The 25,217-nt window shown below is 39.7% G+C and overlaps 2 protein-coding genes across 2 annotated transcripts; one reads left to right on the top strand and one right to left on the bottom strand.

Moving 5' to 3' along the window:
- Nucleotides 1–5,182: 5,182 nt before the first annotated feature.
- On the bottom strand, nucleotides 5,183–6,312 carry LOC141588482 (uncharacterized). The gene is made up of 4 exons (XM_074409922.1): nucleotides 6,270–6,312; nucleotides 5,546–5,862; nucleotides 5,372–5,452; nucleotides 5,183–5,275 (listed from the first exon to the last, which is right to left on the bottom strand). Exons 1-4 carry the CDS (start codon nucleotides 6,310–6,312, stop codon nucleotides 5,183–5,185), a joined length of 534 nt encoding a protein of 177 aa, XP_074266023.1.
- Nucleotides 6,313–19,373: 13,061 nt separating this feature from the next.
- LOC141588481 (uncharacterized) lies at nucleotides 19,374–20,099 on the top strand. Its single transcript, XM_074409921.1, has one exon. The coding sequence runs from the start codon at nucleotides 19,374–19,376 to the stop codon at nucleotides 20,097–20,099; it is 726 nt and encodes a 241-aa protein (XP_074266022.1).
- The last annotated feature ends 5,118 nt before the right edge of the window (nucleotides 20,100–25,217 follow it).

The following is a 25,217-nucleotide window of genomic DNA, read 5'->3' as shown; positions in this document are numbered from 1 at the left end:
ATACTAGTCCATTCAAGATCGTCAATAAGCTTCCAAATATGCACGGGAGACTGGAATTCTGCCTCATTATCTTCTTTCCTACAAGACATATACAATGCAATAGGAAAGCAAAATAGGAAGGAATTGACGGATAAAATGGTCATGCAATTCTATATTAGTATGCAAAATGGGTTCAATTAGGGGACTAAATGTGCGCAAATAAGAGTCATATCAAAAAAGAATTGCGGCGATTGTTCTGGCGGCGTCATCGTGGTTGTGGCGGTGTGTTGGCGTTGTTGCTGTTGTCGGCGGTGGATTAAAGGGGCGGTGTCACGTGGGTATGGAGGTTGTGGTGGCTAGTGGTCAACGGAAATGGTGTGTGCGGTGAGGTGGGTGGTGGCGGCAGTGGAATGGTGGTGGCGGCAATGGAGTTTAGAGAGAGATGGGAAGAAGAGAGAGAATTGAGAGATTTGTTGATACGTATATTTTGTATAGTCTTTTTAGCCTATTTTAGCACGTATTTCCATGTACTTTTGTACTGTTTATATTGCATTATGCCTCGAATTGGCTACTTTGGTTCGTTTTGTCCATTTTGTAGAAATGAACGTGAAAGTAGTGGAATCGTACCATTTTCGTCCTACTTTGCATGCATTTTGAGGAGACGGGATTTTCAGAGTGAGATCTTGCATTGGGATGCGTGAAGGAACGGTTTACGAAGCAGTCGGTTATGAGTTTGAGCTGTTTCGGAGGAAGAATACTCGATCGAGCTGTTTTATTGGTCGATCGAGTGGTTTCTATTGCTGGTAATGGTCGATCGAGTAGTATTTTACTCGATCGAAAAGTGCTGGAATTAGGAGTTACTCGATCGAGCAACAATTCTACTCGATCGAGTAGATTACTTGGAGAAGTACTCGATCGAGCTGTTTTAGACTTCTCGATCGAGTGGTTTTGTCTTTCATGGGCTTTAATTAGTCCGTGAACTTGTTTTTCGTTAGTGGACTTAGTAATTTTTCCATTTAAACGCATAATAACTAGGTCATTAGCATTCAGTTTTTATCTTATCATTCATCTTTCACTGTAAACACTACGTTGCTTTCTCTCTTTCACTGTAACTTTTGCTTTCGGATTTTCTCGCTCGGATTTAGTTGTTCTTTACGCCGGATTCTTGCGATTATAATCCCTTACTCTCTTTTATTCTTAATCTTTCATTTATTCATCTTAATTACTTGTTTTGTTCCTTTAATTTTATGCCCTAATATCTTTTATGCAATTTAATTATTATTTCATCATGCTTAATGTTAGTTTATTCTTTGTTATTAGTTTTGACAATATTAATAGCATGAGTAGCTAATTTGTTTCATGTTAGGTGATGCGTGTCCTAAATATGATGTTTTACACCCCATTTTACACGCATTTCAAAGCTCAATTGTGTAGTTTTATGCTTCTATTTGCCACATTTCGTCTACTTTCGTATTTTTATGTAATATTGCAGATTTATGCGGAAATGAGTAGAAATCGAGCTAAATCCGTCCCCGAGTACCTTGCATTGCATTTGACGTCAAGTACTTACTCAAGAGATGAACTTGGTGCGCATTTCGAGGCCCAAAAGACAAATCCACGAGAATTTAGAAGTCAAGTATCAGCTAAAGCAGTCGATCGACCGCTACCTATGGTCGATCGACCATACCACGACTTCCAGGAACTACTGCTCAGCATAGCTCAGTCGATCGACCGGTTTCAGTGGTCGATCGACCAAGCCGCTAATCTGCGTGAATTAAAAGATCGAGGAATAGCAAGCCCATAGTAGTTAGGTTTTGGAGATAAGAACTACGTTGTATTCTATATAACGTATGCTAGGTTTTGAGAACAATCATCCAGTTTTATCGAGTTTTTATCAAGCTTTAATCTAGTTTTAGTTCTACTTTCATAATTAGGGTTCGAAATTATTGTTCTTCGATTAGTAAAGTTCCCTTCGCTTTCGGTTTGGATCTGGGTCTGCAATTCCTTTTCGGTATTCTTCTGTTCAGTTTCATTGCTTATTTTATTCATAGTATAGAATTGCTAGTTAGTTTCCCGAAGCCGATTATCGTTTATTGTTATTTGTTATTTATTTTAAGCATGAATTCAGTAGTCTATTTCGTTAATCTTGTTGTTGTTTTTACCAATATCATGAGTAGCTAAATACCTTGTGCTAGGATGTAGGGGAACTGTAGGTTAGGCGGCATTATAGTTTGTAGACCCTGAAATCGCATGCCGGTCGATCGACTGGCATCATTGGTCGATCGACTGGCCACGTGAGGTTTTGTTTCGTTTTAATTGTTTTAAATTCTATATTTGACGAATCGAGTGCACGCGACTAGTTAAATGCTTAGTAATTGACTGACCCATTAGATCGAAAGATAGGGAAGGTTGTTAGACTACCAATTAAAACGACTAAACTATGCTAAGATCGAAAGATAGGTAAAGTTTAGGTTATTAATCACTTTTCAGGACGAGAGTCAGTACTAGTGATATTAGGGACCCGTAGCGAGATCGAAAGACGCTACTTGTTAAGAGTGGACCGAGAGGACCTCTTGTTTTCCCGCCTCATGTGTTTATTTCAGACCTACTTAGTATGCAGCTGCCGAAACTGCAGTGAACCGACCATCTTAGTACCTCTTTTATATTTGATTTTATACATTTCTTTAGTTCATTGCTCATTAGTTATAGACCAATTCAATCAAACCCCCACATCATTGTTACCTTGGACTGGATCTAGACAACTAATAATTACATCTGCCTCTCTGTGGTTCGACCCTACTGCCACTATTTATAGTTGTAGTTAGGAATTATACACTACTACAGATACAGCCTATAACAACGGGTAAAAACCGTTGTAAAATCAAAAAGCGGACGTTGTTAAAGCGGCCGTTATAGAAGGTATTTACAACGGTTTGCTTATTTAGTGAAACCGTTGTCTAAACTATTAACCACGGTTAAAAGCCGTTGTTGTTGGGTGTTCTTCGTTGTGGAAAATGTTTCAAAATTTTGGAGGGAATAATATAACAACGGTTGTCGTATGTATAACCGTTGTTGTAACTTTCCCTCCAAAATTGTGAAGTCTTTTGACAACGGGTTTATGGTACATACCCGTTGTTGAAATTTTTAGTAACAACGGTTCTTTGTTTAATACCCGTTGTTGTAATTTTACCTCCAAAATTGTGAAGACTTTTAACAACGGTTCTTTGTTTAATACCCGTTGTTGAATATTATGCGCGGGTATTTGTGAATGTCATTCACAACGGTGTTATTTTTATTAACCGTTGTGAAAGGTATTCACAACGGTTTTTTTTAGTAACCGTTTTTATTACAAACTCCTAATGTTTTGAAAAAAATAAATTTGTTTCATGCCATTCAAAAACCTGCATATGTCAGAAACACCATATACAAGCACCAAAGATAAATCACAAATTTGGGTTCATCGTAACTCAATAGATTCAATTCAACCACAACCACAATTTGCATCATATATATATATATATATATATATATATATATATATATATATATATATATATATATATATATATATATATATATATATATATATATATACTTACAAGGAGTTGAATTTACATGAACTAATCATTCCCTAACTTCAACAAAAAATTTACTAATAAGTTGATCTAAACTCTGAGTATCATGCATTTCTAATATATTCTAAGACGTAGTTGCCCTACATGTCTCTTACCTCGTCTATATCTACACTTGAGTACTGCTCAATCTGTTGTGACGGGTTGATTGCATACTGCGGAAAAAACAAAGAGAAGACATTATGGTATATATAGCAGCAAGCAAGACAACATTAGCAACATCATGGTATATATAGCAGCAAGCAAGACAACATTAGCTCTAATTTAAAAAAAAGTAATAAACACATGTTTAAATTATTACTAACCTTGTCTGGAATAACGAGATATCTTTGCCTAATAATCTCCAACATGAACCGACAAGCGTAGTATCCACATTGTATGCTATCTGGCTGGCGAGGGGCCTATTATTACATAAAAAAAACAGACGAGAGAAGGCTCACATCAGAATCTTGAACTTTAGGTATTGTATTAGTATTGAACACAGATTTTGCACTTAATGTTATTGTATTTGAGCACGTACCCCTGTTATTGTAATAAAATCAGGGCCAACATCAGAATCTTCCGTGGGTTGATCCTGCTCGTTTGCTCTTTTCTTCTTAAAGGCCCTTTTTTTAAAAAATAAAAAAGGAGGCAGAAACTAATTTTTTAGGGAAAAAATATGAAAGAGCTTTTTTCTATAAATAAAAAATGAAAATGTTATTATAAATAAATCAGTATTATAAACTTACATATTAATCAAGTGCTTAAAAGTCTCGCTTGGTTGATGATGTAAAGAGTCCAACCAGAAAACTTTATTCCTTGTCGGCATGATGGCTGCTAGCACCCAATGAGTCCTACATCAAGAGACATCATCATTATTAACAAGTACATATATTAGGTATGAAAATGCAATTGTAGGGGGAAACGTAATATTAATTTGTTTATTACCCTTTTTCATTATAAGCGCCAAAAATCAGCTTCTTGGTTGTCGCCAATTGCTGAGCAATATAATCTACCCGTTGTTCGAACGAGAAATCCGGAATAAATAAAGATAAAACATAGGGGCACAGGAATCCGTATAGATCAGATTGAATATTCTTCTCGGGGATCACTCTCAATTTCAATATCCTACATTATTACGGTATTAATTCCGGTATTTAAAACACTATCTAGTAGTCGGAATATTAGACTATGAAATTATTTATTAAGAAACTTACTTCATCCAAACAAATATGTGTGATATATCAATCTGGTCTAGGCCAGCCCATACGGCTAGCAGATCCCATGATATAAGCGCTTGGCGCTCAGCCCCTAGAATATCCTCCTCGAGCGGAATAACTATCACTTGCTCGGTGGCTATGCGATGGCCAGCCTCCTCATGTAGTCTCATCATCGTCACCGTTCTTACTTTTTGCATGTAATCCTTCCCTTTATATTGTGTGGAGTTTAAAGTCCTAACTTTCCGGTCCGGGAAAGAATGAGTCTTTGATTTTGTGCTACTACCACCAGCCTACACATGTAGTAGATAATTAAAATATAAAAAAATCCAAAGGTAACATATCCTAGTTGGAGTAATAAAAATAAAAGCGTACTTAATTAAATACCTCGTCAACCTGCTCTTTCAATGATGAGGTAGTAGTAGCAGGTAAGACTGGGGACTTAGGCTTATCAGTCTTTTTTGTCCCCTACACAAAATTACCATGCTTTTTATAAATACAGACAAAATATAAATAAAGGGAGCGAGGTTAATTTTTAAAAAAATGGAGAAGTTAATTAAATACCTCATCAAGTTGTTGTGAAGTCGAGGTCGTTGGCATGTCTGTGGACTTAGGCTTATCCGCCAAAGCCGTCTTTTTTGTTCCCTACAAAAAAAAAAAAATAACATATAAATTTAACATATAAAAACATTCAACAATTAAAAAATGTAACATATATATAAAGGTATTTCTTCTAACCCCAACTGCTTTCCGCTGCTGAGGCGGCGGAGATATCTTCGCCAAGTAGATGTGAGTTTCAGGCCATTGGATGAAACTTCCAAGCGCATCTCCCAGAATGGTAATGTCGTCACGAACTGGGACAGGCAGTTGAAAGTTTTCATGGCCTGGAAAGACTGTAGTTATCTCTACTATTCTATGATTCGGCAAAAGTTTTTCGCCATGAACTACAGTTTCCGCTGCTGCAGATTTGTTTTCTACGAGACCCCGGCCAACACGCACATGTGACTTTTCGGTTCTATTAGGGTCAAGAAGAATAACGGCCTCTTGTTTACGGCCTGAAGAATATACACATACATTATTATATCTTTGCAAAAACGCTTCAAAATTCAAAAGATTTTGCAAAACGTGTCTCAGGCCGATTTTTGCACAAACTTCAGCATTCATATAAATTTAACTAATTAAACACTTCATGCATACCTTACTGAAAACAGGGAACTGACTTGAAGGGGATGTATGCTGTTTTCCATCAGCCGTCTTCTCAAGTTGCATCTCCTTTTCAGACCCATTATTTACCTAATAAAATTAACCAATTCAATGGCACCATGTCAGAAGTTATAGCATTAAAGGCGGCAAAGTGAACACACCCCGATCTTACCAAAAAAAAAAAAAACAAAAGAAAAATAAGGAAGTATTAGGTACCTGATCGGCTTTAGTTGTTACAACTTGAAGCATTATTAGGTACCCGATCTTTTCTGAATCTCGTTTGACCGATACTTCCTTCTCATGTATTGCCAAGGTAGTAGCGGCCTCTTCACCAATCTGTTGTACCTTATTATTACCCCCTTTAGAAATGACATCCTCCATCATCTTCACTTCTTCTTCGGAAAGCTTACCTCCAGCATTCAGCTTTAGTAGTACGTATGCCATTAATCAAGTCGCTTGCCAAGAATGTAATGTGTCAGCAATTTTTATCCCAACAATAACATGTGAATTGAACTTAAATGAAAATAATAGAATAAATGTTACCATGTCGGCCTTCTCAGACTTAGTCTTCCTTTTCTTCTTTATCTCGGGCGTTTTCCCATAATAATTGTTACTCAACCTCGTAACGGACGCCCCTCAAACGACCTGGATGTTCGGGTCGGCCGATCGCTCTAGCAAGAACGTCATTACGACCCAATCGGGAGTGAATTTCCCTTCTTCTACCTCTTTCAATACGTTGTCCTATAATATATTAAATAAACTTCAAATTATATTTGTGACTAAAATAATAAAGTTAGTAATGAACTCGTCTTAATAAAATAATGCTTACTATGTTGGCCAAAACTTCCTCATCATATTTGTCACGCGACGACCGGGATCCTTTAGGCGTGCGCCCTTGTTTATAAGTTACATGCCGATCCACCTCTTTCACTCCCTTTGCCACCTACACATTAACATGGTAACATTTATACACGTAAATGTGTATCAATGCAAGTCCAAGTGTGATTAAAAAAATAAAGTCTCACAGGGGAATAATGCATGCTACGTACGAGGTCCTCTTCTATCTTTCTGTAACCGCCTCGAGAACCATAGAATTTCCCTTTCTTGCATGAAATGTTAGCACGATTTCTTCTGCTAACGGCCTTCAAATAATTATATAAAAGCGCAAGTAGATGAGATAATAAAAAGATTATATAAAGGACTCATTAATTAAAAAAATGATAGGTAAATCGTTAAAAGGCGAGGATATTTAACCCGAAACTTCTCAGTAGTTCTCATCTTTTTGAAAAGATCCCATTCTTCCTGCTTGATGGTGGGACACTTGTTTTCCGGTGGGCTCTTACGCATCTCCCCGTTGCCTTGTCCACATACAACCAATCCCTAGCAACGCCACACCTCCACCGCTGTGGACATCCGCCGCCTTATGCATTAAATACTCATCATGGCTTTTATCGGGTATAATAAAGCCTTCCTTTACACGAGCCAAGTATAACTCCGCCAATTTTGGATTCAAAGTTCTAACATCATCTAAATAGATAGGCACAAACTGTCTTATGCAAGCACCAATCCAACTGGAGAAAAGACCCGCATTTGGACCAGTAGGGAAACCCATCTCACTCCATGTTATTTGGAACTACTGTTTAGCGGCTATAGCCGCAAGGACTTTCTTGCACTTCGTAGCACCCCTCTCACCAGGCTTATTATCACCAGGCTCATTATTCTTTTGACTTCTTTTACGTTTTTCACCCATGATAATCCTAAAACCCAAATATGAATGATATAGTAAATGAACAACTTAACAACGTACATGCAGAATATTATCTAAAACCCTAAACCCTAATAGGAATGAAAATTTAAAACAACAGATTGAGCTTCTAAAATCCTAAACCCTGATAAGAGGAGTAAAGTAGATGATGCGGGATGATAAAGATAACAAAGAAGACGAAAAACAAACAGATGCATGAAAAAGAAACAAGATGATCGTCTTAAAACCCTAATGACGAAACACAAAATTAAAGTGAACATACCTGTTGATGATGATGATAAAGAGAACGAGCGGGATGATAAGGGAAGGCAACGGAATCGGAACGGGCTTTAGGCGGGCGGCGGCGACGAGAATGTAAAAAGCGAGGAAGAGAGAAGAATTAACACTGGATACCAACGGTTGAACTAATAATGTTGTGTGTGTTTGTGTATGGCATCTTTGTATGGGTTTCTATATTAGTTTTTTATTAAGACAAACTATTAACAACGGGTGCTCAAAGAAGAACCGTTGTTATATGTTAATAACAACGGGTCAATAAAAGTAAACCGTTGTCAAAAGTTTATTACAACGGTTAAAATATACCCGTTGTAGTATATTTTCACCAAATTTGCGCCAAAATGAAATATGTCAAAAAAATAATTGACAACGGGTAGAGGTACTACACCCGTTGTTGAAAGTATTAACAACGGGTAATTTAAATATAACCGTTGTTATTGTTGAACCTCTTTTTTTAAAAAATTCTTTGTAATTACATTACGGTCTAAACTCAGAACAATACATACAGAATAAAAAGAAGCACCAAAGCAACATTATTCAAACAATTTCAACACCAAAGCATCCACATCTAATAATAAGATCAAGAAAATAAGACAACACCAAAGATGCATGCATATCGTGTCCGATGAACTATCTCAGGATCGGGACGTTTCTTGGATGTCATAATTTCTTCGTTAACCCAAATACCTTCACCATGGTCATCACGCATATAGATGCTTTCAGTGTCCTCATGATCGGTGTCAACATCGTCGAAATAAGATACAGTGGTAGACTGATCCATTCCCTCAAAAACGACATCCCGATCATCATCACCATTATCGGATGGACTACTCCTTCTACTCCTTATAGACAGTACAGACAATGACCACTTCTTATCCATAGGATCGGTGACATAGAACACTTGTTTAGCTTGGGATGCCATTATGAAAGGATCATCCTTATTATTGCCAACCTTACCCAGATTGACCAACGTAAATCCCATCTTATCCTTTCGGACACAATGGATGTTGTTATCAACCCAGATACATCGAAACAAAGGCATTGTGAAATCAATGTAATCTAGTACCAATATTTCTTGAATAACACCATAATAAAGGCATTTTCCCCAAATAGGCTTTTTATCTTTTGAAGTAGCAAAGTGCATTGCCTCAAATTGAGAACTCACACCACTATTTTGTATTGTGCTCACCTCATCTTGCTCGCGGGTGTAAAAAGTATATCCATTAATGGCAAAACTGTTGTAAAAGGTGACCCTGGCATTTGGACCTAAACCAAGACGTAGTAACCTAGGAGAGATGTCATCACAAGTTTGATCAGATAATCGTAAGATAATATTCCTAAACCACTCGGAAACGTCTTCGTATGCTCGTTCGCAATCCACTTCTCGGTCTTGTTTTGGTGATCGTATTTGAGCTCATCTTTGTGTTGTTGAATATAAGGTTGCACCTCATCTTCGTTGTTTAGCACATACATGTGTGCTAAATGCAACATTTCACGTGTCACAATTTTTTCAACCCGGCCCCTAATACCTTTTCCGGTCATCCAGTCACTATGACGATTCTTAGAAACGCCAATCAACTCCTCAGGGAGAGATGAGCGTAACAATATGAAAGAGCTTCGTCTAAAATAGCGCGTTCAGCAATACAACCTTCCGGACGATACCGATTAGATGTATAGTCCTTGTAGACTTTCATCAATCTTTCGAAAGGATACTGGTATCTCAAGTACACGGGCCCAAGGTACAAAATCTCCCTAACCAAGTGAATGGTCAGATGAATCATGATAGTGAAGAAAGAGGGTGGAAAATACATTTCCAACTGACAAAGAGAGGTTACAACGAGGTCCTGCAATGAATCCGCGTCATCGGGATCGATGACTTTCTCGCATATGGACTGGAAGAAGAGACAGAATCTAGTTATAGCATATCTTACCTTTTCAGGTAAAATGGAACGAATAGCCACAGGTAGTAATTGTTGTATCAAAGAATGACAATCATGTGACTTTAACCCGGTGAGTTTTAGGTCTTGCATCGACACTAGGCTTTTGATGTTCGATGAATAACCATGTGGCACTTTAATTCTATTCAAGCATGCACAGAACTCTTTTCTCTCATTCCGTGAAAGGGTAAAAGCTGTTGGCGGTAAAAATGTACGATTACCTCTCTTCTGTGGTGCCAACTCTAGCCTAATACCCATCATTTTCATATCTTCCCTAGCTGCGGCGTTATCCTTTGTTTTACCAGGAACATTCAGAAGGGTATTGATAATATTATCACAGACATTTTTCTCAATATGCATGAAATCGAGGCAATGCCTGACCTCCAGGTCAGGCCAATATGGAAGTTTATCAAAAAATATGGATATTTTCTTATACCCACGAGTAGACAATTTAGAGCCGCTCTTCTTCCCATAATCTATCTCAATATGCTTTTCTTTCTGATAAACTTCATGCCCACTCAAAATTCTAGGAGGTTGACGAAGTTCTTGTCTTCCATTGAATGCTTTCTGCATCTTGCGATAACAATGGTCATGAGACAAGAACCTCCTATTTCCCATATACACATACTTACGAGAAGACTTCAAGTATTCGGACTCGATATCCTCCCCACACAATGGACAAGCCTCTTTCCCATGAACGTGTGCCCGAGTAAAGGTCGCCATAAGTCGGATAGTCAGTTATTGTACACAATAACATCGCTCTCAAATTGAAAGTTTCGTTCTTATATGCATCAAATACTTCTATCCCACTATCCCACAACAATCGCAAATCATCTAGAAGAGGTTCCAAATATACATCTATATCATTTCCAGGTTGTTTAGGGCCGGAAATTAACAACGACAACATCAAATACTTTCTTTTCATGCACACATATGGAGGTAAGTTATAAATAGCCAACACTACTGGCCAAGTACTATGTTGGCTACTCATGTTTCCGTGTGGGTTCATTCCATCGTGGATGGCGCTAGACGTAAGTTTCTAGGTTCATTGCCGAACTCGGGATACTTAGCGTCGAACGATTTCCATTGCTTACCATCTGCCGGGTGTCTTAGCTTTCCATCATTTATTCTTCCTGTTTCATGCCAAGTTAACATTTTTGCATCATCGGGATTCGCATAAATCCTTATGACTCTTGGTATCAATGGAAAATACCACAACACCTTAGCCGGGATCCCTTCCTTATCCTTATAACGCCACTCCCAACATTTAGGGCAATTGGTTAAGTTTTGATATAATTTCCGATACAATATGCAATCATTTGGACATGCATGTATTTTCTCATATTTCATACCCACTCCTCTTATTAGTTTTTTCGCCTCATATGTCTTAACAGTTAGAACATTACCATCAGGAAGCAACTCCTTTATCAAGGCTAAAAACTAGTGAAACACGTGTCACTCACCCCATTTGCCCCCTTGATATTATACAACTTCACCACAGTGACATTTTTGTGAACTTACAACCAGGATACGAGAGGTGCTTCGGACTCACACAACTTCTCATACATGTTGTTAAGGTCATCCCAATTACTAGTGTCATCACCTACATCTTCAAAAGCAATGGACTCATCATCATTCTCTTCATTATCTATAGACCCAACATTCAACTTCTCTACTTCCAACTCTTCCAACTCAAAAAACTCGGCAAACTCAGGATCATCAGTTAGCCTTTCGTGTACCTCAACATCATCTTCTTCAGAGTTATTCTCTTCCTCTAATGATTCCCCATGAAAAATCCAAAGTGTATAGGATCGACTAAATCTCCACTTTTCTAGGTGTATTTTAACGTCCGGAAAAGCCATATAGCTAATATTACCACATCTTTCACAAGGAACTGCAATACTAGAAGAACCTTTCAAATTGTTCGAAACGAATTCATACAATTCAGCTAAACCATCCTTGTAGGTGCGGTCACTCATATTTGCATCAATCATCCAAGTTCGAGTCATTATTCTACATTCGTAATAATACGCAACTAATTCAGAAAATACAATAATAGGCAAACAAATAAACGAAATTCAGGAAAGCAATTAAGCTAAATTATCAATAAATTAGATAATAACCCAAAAAATCCTATATCTAGTTATAAGCGTTGCTAAGAAACATATATATACCTGATTGATAAACACGATGAGGGAGAGAAGACGTGACAACAGTGATGAAGATGAAGACAGAGAGACGATCAGGGAGGAATGGAGGATGATATAGTAGCAGTATTAGCTTGTGTTTGTGTTTGTAGCGTATAGCAGAATAAAGCAATATGTTGTTCTTAAGATTTTCATAATATTAATAACAACGGTTATTGAGTCTACAACCGTTGTTAAAACGTATTAAAAACGGGTTCTAATATAACCGTTGTGATTACTTTTCACTAATTTGGCGCCAAACAATTAACAACGGTTAAAATTTAACCGTTGTTATTAGTTTTTTCATTAACAACGGTTGTTTAAGTATGACCCGTTGTTAAAACCAATAACAACGGCTAACAACACATAACCGTTGTAATTAAGTTTGGTAAAATTCGCGGAATAAATTCTACAACGTGTTTTGATGATTTTCGTGAATAAGCGTTGTTAAAGGGCCGTTGTGGTTGCCTGTATTTGTAGTAGTGATAAATTTATTTTTGGTGCACATAACGACGGGCATCAAATTTTGGCGCCGTTGCCGGGGAGGCAATTGTTCTAATTTTTAGTTATTTTATTTTAGTCCGTTTCTTAGTTTAAGGGACATTCGTTCCTTAAACTATTCTCATATTCTTTTTGTAGTTTCTTCTTATGCGCAGGTCACAGGGTGGTGAATTACTACCGTTCAATTCCGAGATTGAGAAGACCTTGCGTGAGTTGAGACGATCATCTAGAGTATTGCCGACAAAGGAAGAGTTGAGTACTCTGTCTAGTTACTACGAGAACGAGCTGTTCGAGGAGGATCCACCATCATCTCCTGTTTCTACTTCATCAGCCGAGACCGTCACATCTCCAGATTTTCCAGTCATGGCTGAGGAAGCGATTTTAGCCAGTCATTCTGAACCGACAGCTGCAAATATATATAAGGAGTTCGAATTACCGGGAGCTGATAGAAAATTCGAACCAAAGCCTTCTTATATCAACTTGGTTGAGAGGAACCAATTCGGGGGAGCTGCAAATGAAGATGCAGCCAAGCATATGGAGATATTTATCGATTATTGCTGCCCTATACCCCCACCAACCGGTGTGACCCAGGACCAGATAAAGGAGACTATGTTTATATTCTCACTCCGCGATGCTGCAAGGGAGTGGTACAGAGACCTGGACCGAGCTGCTAATGGGATCACAGACTGGAATTCTTTGGCCTTGGCATTCTACAAGAAATACTTCTCTACCTCGAAGACAAATGCCATTAAAGCTCAGATCACGAGCTTTAAACAGGGTCCTGATGAGAACTTTCACGAAGCATGGGTCCGTTTTAAGAAGCTGGTGCGAACCATTCCGCATCATGGTTTGAGAAATGGAGCCTATGCAATCAGTTCTACAATGGGCTCTATGACGATCAGAGGGCTATCCTGGACGCGACAACTAATGGCGGATTCCAGGAGAATACGGGGGAGACTAAGGGGTGGAAGATCATTGATGATTTGGCCACCCATAAAGCTGAGTATGGAAATTCCAGGGGAAATCATAGGAGAGCTGCTGAATCTCCTTCTATAGCTGCATTAGAAGCTCTCACGGCGAGATTTGATAAGTATGAGTTGGGTGGAGGTTCAAAAGGAGGGATTTATCATGTAAATGCTGTTTCAGACGGTCCTTTCGTCTGTAAAAGATGTGGAGCTGAGGGACATGTTTCAGACAATTGTCCTAGTCCCTTTGAGTCTTGTGCTTCCTTTCAACATTATAGGCAGACAAACACTTACTATGAGCCGAATGTCCATCCAAACTTGAGGTGGAGTAGCCAAAATGTCTTGAATCCGACTCAACCTCCACAACAGCAGCAGCAGCAGAATTATGTGCCCCCTCATAAGTAACAACAGTTCCAAAAGCCTCCGTATGTCCCACAACAGCAACAATAATCCCAAAGTTCTGATTTCAATGAGTTGAAGAATTTGTTGCTGAAGGAGTTTCAAGCTAGAGAGGTCGGGATGAAGATGTTGGAGAGCCAAATTGCCCAATTGGCTAGCAAGAATACAACTCGAGCTCCGGGGCATTTACCGACTCAGACAGATCAAAAGGAGACCATTAATGCCATTACCTTGAGGAGTGGGTCTACCCTTGATGGGCTGTTATGGTCAAGGATATCTCTGAAAAAGATGAGGCGGAACCGAGTCAGAAGAAAGCTGGAACGAATAATAACAAGAAAAAGACAATCAGCAGGTATGTCAGTCGATCGACTGACATACCCAGTCGATCGACCAGTCCGCCCAAAGAGACAGCTTCTGGTCCTGTAGAAGTCGGTCGATCGACTGACCAACCTAGTCGATCGACTGTCGGCGCTGCTGAAGGTGAAGTTTTTCGTCCTTCAATGCCTAATAACTTGAGGGATCACTTGTTTCGGGGTACACTCGCCCCGAAAATATTGAGGCAAGACCCGAATGCTGATGGGTCAGTTCCGGTTCCGAAGTACGACCCTATGTCGATTAATGGTTCACATTTGAGATGGTCTGAAGAAGGGTCAAGCTACAATAAGGAGAAGGTTGTAGATTTTCAGCCTAAGTCCACCGATGCCGGGATGAGAGATTTAGATGAGAGGGCTAAGTTACTTCTTACAGCCCCTTATCCGGAGAGATTAGTGCTGACAAAGGAACAGGTATCATTTAATAAGTTTGAAAATGTTATTCGTAGCTTAAACGTACAAGTTCTTTTTCTTGAGATAGTCAATCAAGTGCCTGCTTACATGAAATTCATGAAACAACTTTTATCTAAAAAGAAGTCACTTGAAACTGTGCATACTGTCGCACTAACTGAGGAGTCATGTTCTTATTTGACCCATACTGCACCCCATAAGCTAGAAGACCCGGGTAGTTTTTCAGTTCCATGTAGTATTGGCACCTTTTCTATTGAGAAGGCCTTATGTGACCTAGGAGCCAGTATTAGCGTTATGCCCTTGAGTCTTGCTAGGAAGCTCAAATTGACTAGGTTTGCAGTTACCAACATGACAGTACAGATGGCTGACCGATCTGCGGTCCAGCCTATAGGAGTCTTAGAGGACATTCTTGTGCAAATAGGAAAGTTCTTTTTCCCTGTTGACTTCGTTGTACTAGATATGCCCGAGGATGCTCACATTCCTATCATATTGGGTAGACCATTTCTGCACACTGCTGGTGCAGTTATAGATGTTGGTTCAGGGACTTTGACCTTCAAAGTAGGAAAGCATTCTATTGTCTTTGCCCAGACTGCTAAGAAGAAAGACCCCATGTGGCCGATAACTTATAATACGGTTTCTGAAAATAAATCCTATTTTGTGCTTCCTGATATGGCTGTCTCTACACCTATTCCTGTTGTAACCCCTCCGCCCCAGATTGGGAGCAAATTGGAGGAAGATTCGTCTATTTATGATATTGCAGGAGCTGGTTTGGGGAAGGAAGAGCCGTATGTTGCTCCAGCTGTGAAGGAGCCAATCGTTTCAAGAGGCGGCTTAGGATGTCTTAGCTATGGCACTGATAAGGAGCTTGAAGATGAGCCAGTCAAAGTGAGGGAGTCTGATTTGGATTCGGATGAGTCAGAAGAGGTCATTGCTTGGGAGGATGATGAAGCTGTTGATCCATTGAGTCTTGCAGATGATGGAAGTGAGAGTGCAGCTGAGAAGATGAGCTTTGTTGAGGCTACTTCTTGTAGCCAGAAGCCGACCAAGTGGGCCATTCCGTGGCCGTTCTTGATCAACTATTAGTTGATCACATGCTTTTTCAGACTTTCATTTTATTGCTTTTTAAGACTATTTATCGTTTTTCGTGTGCGCGAGACTTCGCATCTTAATAAGTTTGTTTAAGATTTTAAGCACTTTAGTCGACTACTTTGGGTTTTGCGCAATTTTGGGCGCGTTATTACGTGTGTATGCAGGTTTATAGACCATATTAGCTCAAGTTATTGAGCTAATTAGACGAAATCAGAAAGTTTAAAGAGTCGGCTACCGATCGATCGCCTCCTATGGTCGATCGACCGAGCCGCGATTTCGTAAGCTCTGTTCTTTGTTCACCTTGGTCGATCGACTGGGTGATGTGGTCGATCGACCGCCCAGAGTTGATGTACTTGTTTTCGATCATTCCCCTGCTGTGTTTGATCGATTTGCGGAATTGAGGGAGTCTTCCCTCCTCTTTACTTTCCGCCATTTTTCTGTTTTCTCCCGTTTTTAATTTTTACACATAATTACCGCTTCCACTTTGCTTTCTCGAGATTACGCGTGGTATTGTTTGTCTTTTCAGGTACTTATTGGTAGCACTGCTGGCTACTGAAACCTCCTAGCTCACGCTGGTTTGGGGAGGTTTCCTTTTGCTGCGCTTAAAGTCTTGTGAGTTTCCGAGTCTTACTTTATGTCTTATTTCGTTAATTTATCGCAAATTCCCATTTCGTGTCTGTTTCATTACATGATTTTGCACAATGGGGACATTGTGCGATTTGGTTTGGGGAAGGGTTTTGCGTTGCATTTCATTTGCTTGCATTCACGTTTACATTTTGTCTTGCATTGTTGTTTATTTTCCTTCATATATACAGAAAATTCAAAAAATCAAAAATTAAAAAGTTTGAAAAATTCAAAAAAAAATGCACGTTTATTTTAGCATATAGGTCGAGTCGGAACGGTAGTATTTCAATGATGACATTGCATTTGCATCTGTTTACGCCTAAGCCTTGCTAATTGACAAGTTTTTAGAAGAATCGTTTGTGCATATCTACGAGTTTTTGTTAAATATCTTGCTGAGCTTGAGACTTGACTTCGATTTTTGGCAAGCTAAATCATATTCTGAGTTTAGAGCTTATAACTGGTGTCATTCATGACCAGTTTATCTAGGATTGAGAGTAGTTACTCCTTATGAGACATGTTACATAAATTTGCATAAATATGAACTTGATCTGCTTAATACCTGTATGCATTCGGTTAGTGGTTTGTTGACACATGTGGTAGAGGTTTTCCTTTATTCATTTTACCCATAAGCTCCACACTGCCAAAAACAGCCTTTTTGTCCCATTACTACATCCTACATTTAGCCTGCCCATGTCAAGCTAGTAGTTTACGTTTTTGGGATTGTTACTTCGTTTTTGGTAGCATATGCTCATTTTGAGATGAAGTTGGAAAGATGGAGAAAGGAAAGAAAGAAAGAAAAATAATAAAATTGAAAAGGAAAAAAAAGAAGGAAAAAATGATTCGAAAAAATATCAAAAAAAAAGAAGTGCATGCTGTACTGTAGAGGCAGTCGATCGACTGGCCTTATTGGTCGATCGACTGCAGCCCGAGGAGGAAAGAAGAAAATCAATTCGCATGATTTAAAGTTTTATTTAATGGCGATTTTTTGCTCCCATGCTGTATTTATATCTTATGGGGAGTTGATTGATTAATTATTATGGAGATTGTAAGATTTGTGCTTCTAATTAGCACCGGGTTTTATTCTTGATCTTGAGCAAGAAGTTGGATGTTGTCGTATGGCTTTGTTTAGGTACTAGCTTGATCACCTGTACCTCCACATTCCCATAAATATTTTGCCTTCTTCTTACCCATTTCCTCACATATCCATATTTACCTCGGCATGTGTCATGGTCATTTGTTTGGTTGGAATGCATATGTACGGTTGTAGAGATTATTTTCATATTAGATTGCAGGCATGTTCTTATAGGTCGTAGTTAGGTGAGAGTCATTACAAAATTACTTCTTTCTATCTTATACATTATTCACCTTGCGCTTATTTGAGTGATTTGAGCGACCCGTGAGACTCCGATTTGATAAGTCTCTATAGTTGACAGTTCAGCAGTTTTTAACGACTCCATAATTCGTTTGCATGATTCATATTACTAATTGATTTTTAGTTGTGCATTAAATTGGTTTAGGCTATTCAGTTTGCATTTTGCTCTGAGATTGAACTCGTTTCATTAGGTTTTAGGACCGAGTCTAGTTCTTGCTTGGGGACAAGCAAGGATTTGGTTTGGGGAAGTTTGATGCGTGTCCTAAATATGATGTTTTACACCCCATTTTACACGCATTTCAGAGCTCAATTGTGTAGTTTTATGCTACTATTTGCCCCATTTCGTCTACTTTCGTATTTTTATGTAATATTGCAGATTTATGCGGAAATGAGTAGAAATCGAGCTAAATCCGTCCCCGAGTACCTTGCATTGCATTTGACGTGAAGTACTTACTCAAGAGATGAACTTGGTGCGCATTTCGAGGCCCAAAAGACAAATCCACGAGAATTTAGAAGTCAAGTATCAGCTAAAGCAGTCGATCGACCGCTACCGATGGTCGATCGACCATACCACGACTTCCAGGAACTACTGTTCAGCATAGCTCAGTCGATCGACCGGTTTCAGTGATCGATCGACCAAGCCGCTAATCTGCGTGAATTAAAAGATCGAGGAATAGCAAGCCCATAGTAGTTAGGTTTTGGAAATAAGAACTATGTTGTATTCTATATAACGTATGCTAGGTTTTGAGAACAATCATCCAGTTTTATCGAGTTTTTATCAAGCTTTAATCTAGTTTTAGTTCTACTTTCATAATTAGGGTTCGAAATTATTGTTCTTCGATTAGTAAAGTTCCCTTCGCTTTCGGTTTGGATCTGGCTCTGCAATTCCTTTTCGGTATTCTTCTGTTCAGTTTCATTGCTTATTTTATTCATAGTATAGAATTGCTAGTTAGTTTCCCGAAGCCGATTATCGTTTATTGTTATTTTTTATTTATTTTAAGCATGAATTCAGTAGTCTATTTTGTTAATCTTGTTGTTGTTTTTACCAATATCATGAGTAGCTAAATACCTTGTGCTAGGATGTAGGGGAACTGTAGGTTAGGCGGCATTAGTTTGTAGACCCTGAAATCGCATGCTGGTCTATCGACTGGCATCATTGGTCGATCGACTGGCCACGTGAGGTTTTGTTTCGTTTTAATTGTTTTAAATTCTATATTTGACGAATCGAGGCACGCGACTTGTTAAATGCTTAGTAATTGACTGACCCATTAGATCGAAAGATAGGGAAGGTTGTTAGACTACCAATTAAAACGACTAAACTATGCTAAGATCGAAAGATAGGTAAAGTTTAGGTTATTAATCACTTTTCAGGACGAGATTCAGTACTACTGATATTAGGGTGGATTGGGGCTAAGGGACCTGGAAACTTGGAACAAAGCACTAGTTGCTAAGCTTGTTAACTGGGTGATGGAGAAAAAGGACACAATTTGGGTTCAATGGGTGGAATGCAATTATCTTAAGGGGCAGCAATGGACGGACTATTTTCCTAGTCCTAATTCTAGCTGGGTGTGGAGGAGAATTTGCAGGGTTAAACATGAAATAGCCCATGGATATACTGATGGTATCTGGCACCAGCAGGAGGGGTTCTCTTCCGCCAGATGCTATGACTGGTTGAAGGGGCAGGCTCCAAAAATGTTGTGGGAGAAGGTAGTCTGGACGGGGTGGAGTCTTCCCAAACACAACTTCCTGGGGTGGTTATGGGCACATGGGGCATTGCAGACAAAGAGTAAATTGCTGAACTATGGGGTGGTAGATGAAGATACATGTCAGCTCTGTGGAATGGGAAGTGAAAGCCAGGAACATCTCTTTTTTGATTGCCCTTACAGCAGACGAGTAATACAACAGGTTAAGCAGTCCAGTAGGTTGGATATCTCTACAACAAATGCACTAGAATGGTGTGTGAACATGCAAGGGTCTGCAGTGCAAAAGGGGGTGCAGTATGCTATGGTGGTCAGTGCAGTGTATGTGATATGGCAGCAGCGTAATACTTGCAGACAAGAGATGGTTCTAGCTCGTCCTGAATGGCTAGCAAAAAGAATTCTAAATGATATGAAAGCTAGGATAAGGGAGAGAGATAAGAGTCATTTAAGCATTTTTGATGTTGAATGGTTAGAGAGCAAGAATCTTATGTAATATGATCTTATGAGCATTGTACATTGACACCTTTTATTTAATATACTTACCTTACACTAAAAAAAAAGGTATTAGGGACCCGTAGCGAGATCGAAAGACGCTACTTGTTAAGAGTGGACCGAGAGGACCTCTTGTTTTCCCGCCTCATGTGTTTATTTCAGACCTACATAATATGCTGCTGCCGAAACTGCAGTGAACCGACCATCTTAGTACCTCTTTTATATTTGATTTTATACATTTCTTTAGTTCATTGCTCATTAGTTATAGACCAATTCAATCAAACCCCCACATCATTGTTACCTAGGACTGGATCTAGACAAATAATAATTACATCTGCCTCTCTGTGGTTCGACCCTGCTGCCACTATCTATAGTTGTAGTTAGGAATTATAAATTTATTTTTAGTACACATAACGACCGGCATCATTAGGATTAGGGGATCTACGGTAGAAATGTAACGATATAGTAAATAGGTTAGATGAATTAATTGTGAGACTCTGTCCCCATAGCAATATAACTGTATTTACCGACTTAGTTGAGTGCACGCTTCTGAGTCACCTTTTTAATCTGGTTAAATTTAATCCTGGATTGGAAGATTGGACTAAATAGACCTGCTATGAACAGTAGACTACCCTGACGAGGACGGAAGTTAAGTTAGTGGGAATCTAGGGTAGAAAGTGGACCGGAAGGACCTTTCCATATCCGTCTCGCAGTAATTTATCTAAGTTGTGTACAGTTGAGCCATTGGACTACCGTAGTGAACCGGAATCCTGACATGTCCCCTCTCTATTGATAGTTTATTCTCATTTTCTATCTTTATTGCACTTTCCTTGCTTCTCTTCCTTTAAATCTTTTAGTTTAGAAAATCAATTACAAACCCCCCCATTTGTGACCAAATAGACGGACTCTCACAGATATCTTGCCTCCCTGAGGAGATCGACCTGACTTCCCTAGCTATATAGTTAGTTTAGTTAGTTATTTTTGATAGGTATACAACAGCCCTGTCAAATTTTGGCGCCGTTGCCGAGGAGGCAATTGCCCTATCTGTTTTTATTTCGTTTATTTTATCCATCTCAGGGAATTTTTATTCCTTGAGACAGTTCTTATTTATTTTCTTTCTGTGTTGTGTATGCCCAGGTCAGACAGGTTGGAGTTAGTTTCAGCTGATTCTGAGCCAGAGAGATTGTTCAGGCATAGACTCCGTCTGCAGAGAGAATCACGAAAGGAAGACTTGAGTACTTTCGAACCCGAACTTCAGCATTTCGTATTTACAGAAGATCATTATTTAGGAGAAAATAATCTCAGTTCTGTAAACCACCCAGTAAAGATGCTGAATATTGCAAGTCATTTGGAGCCTAAAGCATCATCTATTCCTCGGTCAAATTGAAGCACAAAGCAGCGTTTGACATAGGTACTAAAGATAAGGAAATCGTCCCTCTTTAGCATCCTATCTCTAGAATGACTCTCGTACGCCCTTGATAAGGTCGTCCACTATCCAAAGTTTCTGAGTAAGAGGTGAAGGTACGTATTGGGAAGCCCTTTAATTAGACACCCAATCCCGCCCGCAGTAGCAGCCTCTACTGATCGATCTTGGTTGGTTGAATGCAAAAGTTGATAAAACGGTTTAAATGCATGAATGCGCATCCAATAATTTAAACCTAACATGTGAGAGCTTTCTAAGTCGGTTGATTTAATCCAAGTATCAAGTATAATATGTCGAGTTGGATTAATGATTGATTTGCATGCAAGACGGAGATTAAACATCCATTTACCGTATTAGGTTTAGGGTGCATAACGTGATCCATTTTTCTTAGTAAGGCATTTTGCAAATATGATTTTGGAATAAAAAAATAGTCATCTGATCCGTCCTATATTCGGGCTAACCGGAGACGGGATCGTCCTAGACTAATGCTGGAAAGGGAACAGGCCCTGTACCAGACGGCAACATGAGGCGCGAGCAAGCCGGCGGTGTAAAGGGGCCTTCCCTGGTTGTGAAAATGAGAAAGAAAAGGCCTGCTTGAGGCGCGGGTCAGCCTACGGTTATATGCCATGTTCTGACCTTTTGAATACGTTATAAATTGTGTTGAGAAATGGGTATTTGAACCCGATTTGGTCTGAAAGGGTCCTTTAGACCGCATTTGTTGATTTGAAGAACTAGACTCGAATAATCATCATTATTTTTATAATATTCGATGTCGGGTTCGACTTGACAAGCTTGACATGAATAGTTTTGAAAATGATTATGAACTAATTATTTTAAGTTCATTTGACTATAATTAGTCGATACTCATCATCGTACCCGGGTTAAAATCCGGCATGGTATGTAGAACCAAGGATATGACTTTGTGTTGGTGACTAATATATTCGTTTCGAAAATGTAACGAAATGATGAAAGGCTTTAAAATACCACAAAAATGTAAAGAAATGAAATAAAAGGTTTTAAATGCCTTTTAAATGTCAATAACTAAATATTATCACCGAAACACGGATTTAATTGTCATGGTATGAGGAACCAAGGGTGAAAAATGTTTTATGGTTAAAACAAAGATAATGAAATAAAAAAAAAAGGGTTTGAAAATATTTGAAATGGTAAAAAGTAAAAACCGATTACAAATATGAAAATGAATTAAAGGGGAAAGACGAGAACAAACATGGTTGATCTCTGACCTGGACACCCCATTTAGGTGCGGGCAAGCCGGCGAACCAAGGGGCTTCTGTCTCAGGCCAAAAATCAGTTTTGGCTCGTTTATCCCATGTTTTGGTTCATGTTATGCACGTTTTAGCATGTTATAGTCATGAAACAAATGAAAACATGATAAAAAGAGGATTTTTACACCCTCATACTTACATGTTTGGTTATGGGGAGTGACCGACGTAAGTGTAACAACTCGTTTAGTCGGAAAAAACTCGGTTTAAAACCGTTTTTGTAAGTAAAAAGAGTGTTTTAAGATTAGTGACGGTGTAGTGGTCGAAGTGGTCGGTCAAGTGATTTAATGCACGATGACGGTACCAAACAATGTGTAAGGCTTGTGTTTACGATCGGTAGGTCATAAATACATGTCGGGTTGTGACTTAAGAAGTCGAGTCGAGAATTTTAAGGGAGAAAAGAGGGGCGCGGACACTCGCGTAAGTCTTAAATGGGGGGCATTTGAGGGGTATTTATAGGGAAATGAGTGGTTGTGTGAGTTTTGAGCGACGTGGCCACCTGGGCTGCTCAAAGAGGCGCGAGCCACGTCGCGGGTCTTTGAGGTGAGTTGTCGCTTTCACACAAACGTAATCATGATTTGTTCTATCCTAGATTTTGTTGTCATATGTTTGGTACTTGACCAAACATAAATCCGGGAAAACTTAAGGTAGAAGGTTTGAAATGTTTTGTTTTTGGTGGTTGACTCGGTTTGACTCGTTGTTGGAGTCGGGATTTTGAATTTTTGAGTCGATTCTTGGTCCGGTGTCGGTTTTGACTCTAGTTAGTGCCATTGCGACTCCGTCGTCGTGCATTAAACACTCCAGGTTTTTTTGAAATGTTTTATTTTCGAAATCGTTTTAAGTTTTCCGACGTAAAGTTGTACACAAACTGTCGATCAAACGCCGTGATTTCAAAACATGTTATAGTCCGATAATCATCGGGTGTTTGTTGGAGTCTCAGAAGATACTGGGCAGATACAGAGCCCCCACTTTGACTGAGGCTTGGACACGACAAAAGTCAAAGTAGAGCCCCCAGGTCAATCGAAGATTACAACCTGGAGACCCAAGCGACGTTGAGGTGGCTCGAAAGGATTCGGGCCAAGGACCTGCCGTCTGGAAGGGCGACGCCAAGGCGACTCGAGGGTACGAGCCAAGGACCTGTCGTCGGGAACAGTTTAGAGTCTGTCGACTATCCGTGCGGGACGTTTAAAGTCCGTTAGACTACGTACAAAAGCTCGCCAGCCATAAGAAGGAGTCATACCCGAGGCATCTTCGGATATGTCCTCGCACGTTTGTGGACAAAGGCTCGCCAGCTCTGGTAAGGAGTTGTACCCGAGGCATCTTCGGGATGTGTCCTCGCACGTTTGCGGACAAAGGCTCGCCAGCTGTGGTAACGAGTTGTACCCGAGGCATCTTCGGGATATGTCCTTGGGTGTGTGCGGACAAAGGCTCGCCAGCTGTGGTTCGTGGTAAGGCTCGCCAGCCAGGGCGCGTAGTAAGGCTCGCCAGCCATGGCGCGTAGTAAGGCTCGCCAGCCATGGTGCGTAGTAAGGCTCGCCAGCCATGGCGCGTAGTAAGGCTCGCCAGCCATGTCGCGTAGTAAGGCTCGCCAGCCATGGCACGTAGTAAGGCTCGCCAGCCATGGTGCGTAGTAAGGCTCGCCAGCCATGAGGCGTAGTAAGGCTCGCCAGCCATGGCGCGTAGTAAGGCTCTCCAGCCATGGTGCGTAGTAAGGCTCGCCAGCCATGACGCGTAGTAAGGCTCGCCAGCCATGGTGGTCGGTTAATGGATCGTGAGAACAGCCGCGTCAAATGGGATAGTTTTGGAATTAGCGAACTCGTGATGCCGCCGTGGAAATAGTGAGTTTTGAATTTCACTATCAATGTTGTTGAAATAAGCGGGTTCTGCGAGGAAGCCCCCCTGTTGACATTTGAAGGAATAGCGAATTTCAACTTCCACTACTCATTTGTTTGAATTTGAAGTGGCGGTTTTGATCGCCATCTGTTTGAATTTTGAAGGGAACAGCGAATTTTAAATTTCGCTATTACGCTTGGAGTGACGGTTTATGTGCCGCCGTTGACGTGTGATGGAATAGCGAATTTGGAATTTTCACTGTTGATTGAAGTGACGGTTCATGCGCCGCCGCTGATATTTGATGGAAACAGTGAATTTGGGATTTTCACTCTTATCTAAAGTGACGGTTTATGTGCCGCCGTTGACATTTGATGAAATAGTGAATTTGGAATCTTCACTATTATATGAAGTGACGGTTTATGTGCCGCCATTGACATTTGAAGAAAATAGTGAATTTGGAATCTCCACTATTAATTTTGAAAATTGAAGAAAATAGTGAATTTTGAATTTTCACCATTATTTTTGAAATTGGCGAAAATTGTGAATTATGAATTTTCACTATTATTTTTGAAATTGGCGG

This window comes from Silene latifolia, chromosome 6 (assembly GCF_048544455.1).
Source record: "Silene latifolia isolate original U9 population chromosome 6, ASM4854445v1, whole genome shotgun sequence".
NCBI lineage: Eukaryota > Viridiplantae > Streptophyta > Magnoliopsida > Caryophyllales > Caryophyllaceae > Silene > Silene latifolia.
This window is presented reverse-complemented; position numbering and strand designations above follow the sequence as displayed.

Coding starts and splice junctions, on each gene's coding strand:
- LOC141588482 (XM_074409922.1), bottom strand. CDS start 6,312: ATGAGAAGGAAGTATCGGTCAAACGAGATTCAGAAAAGATCGG. Junction 5,453..5,545: donor AGCAGCGGAAAGCAGTTGGG/GTTAGAAGAAAT, acceptor TTTTTTTTGTAG/GGAACAAAAAAGACGGCTTT. Junction 5,276..5,371: donor CTTCACAACAACTTGATGAG/GTATTTAATTAA, acceptor AATTTTGTGTAG/GGGACAAAAAAGACTGATAA.
- LOC141588481 (XM_074409921.1), top strand. CDS start 19,374: ATGGAGAAAAAGGACACAATTTGGGTTCAATGGGTGGAATGCAATTAT.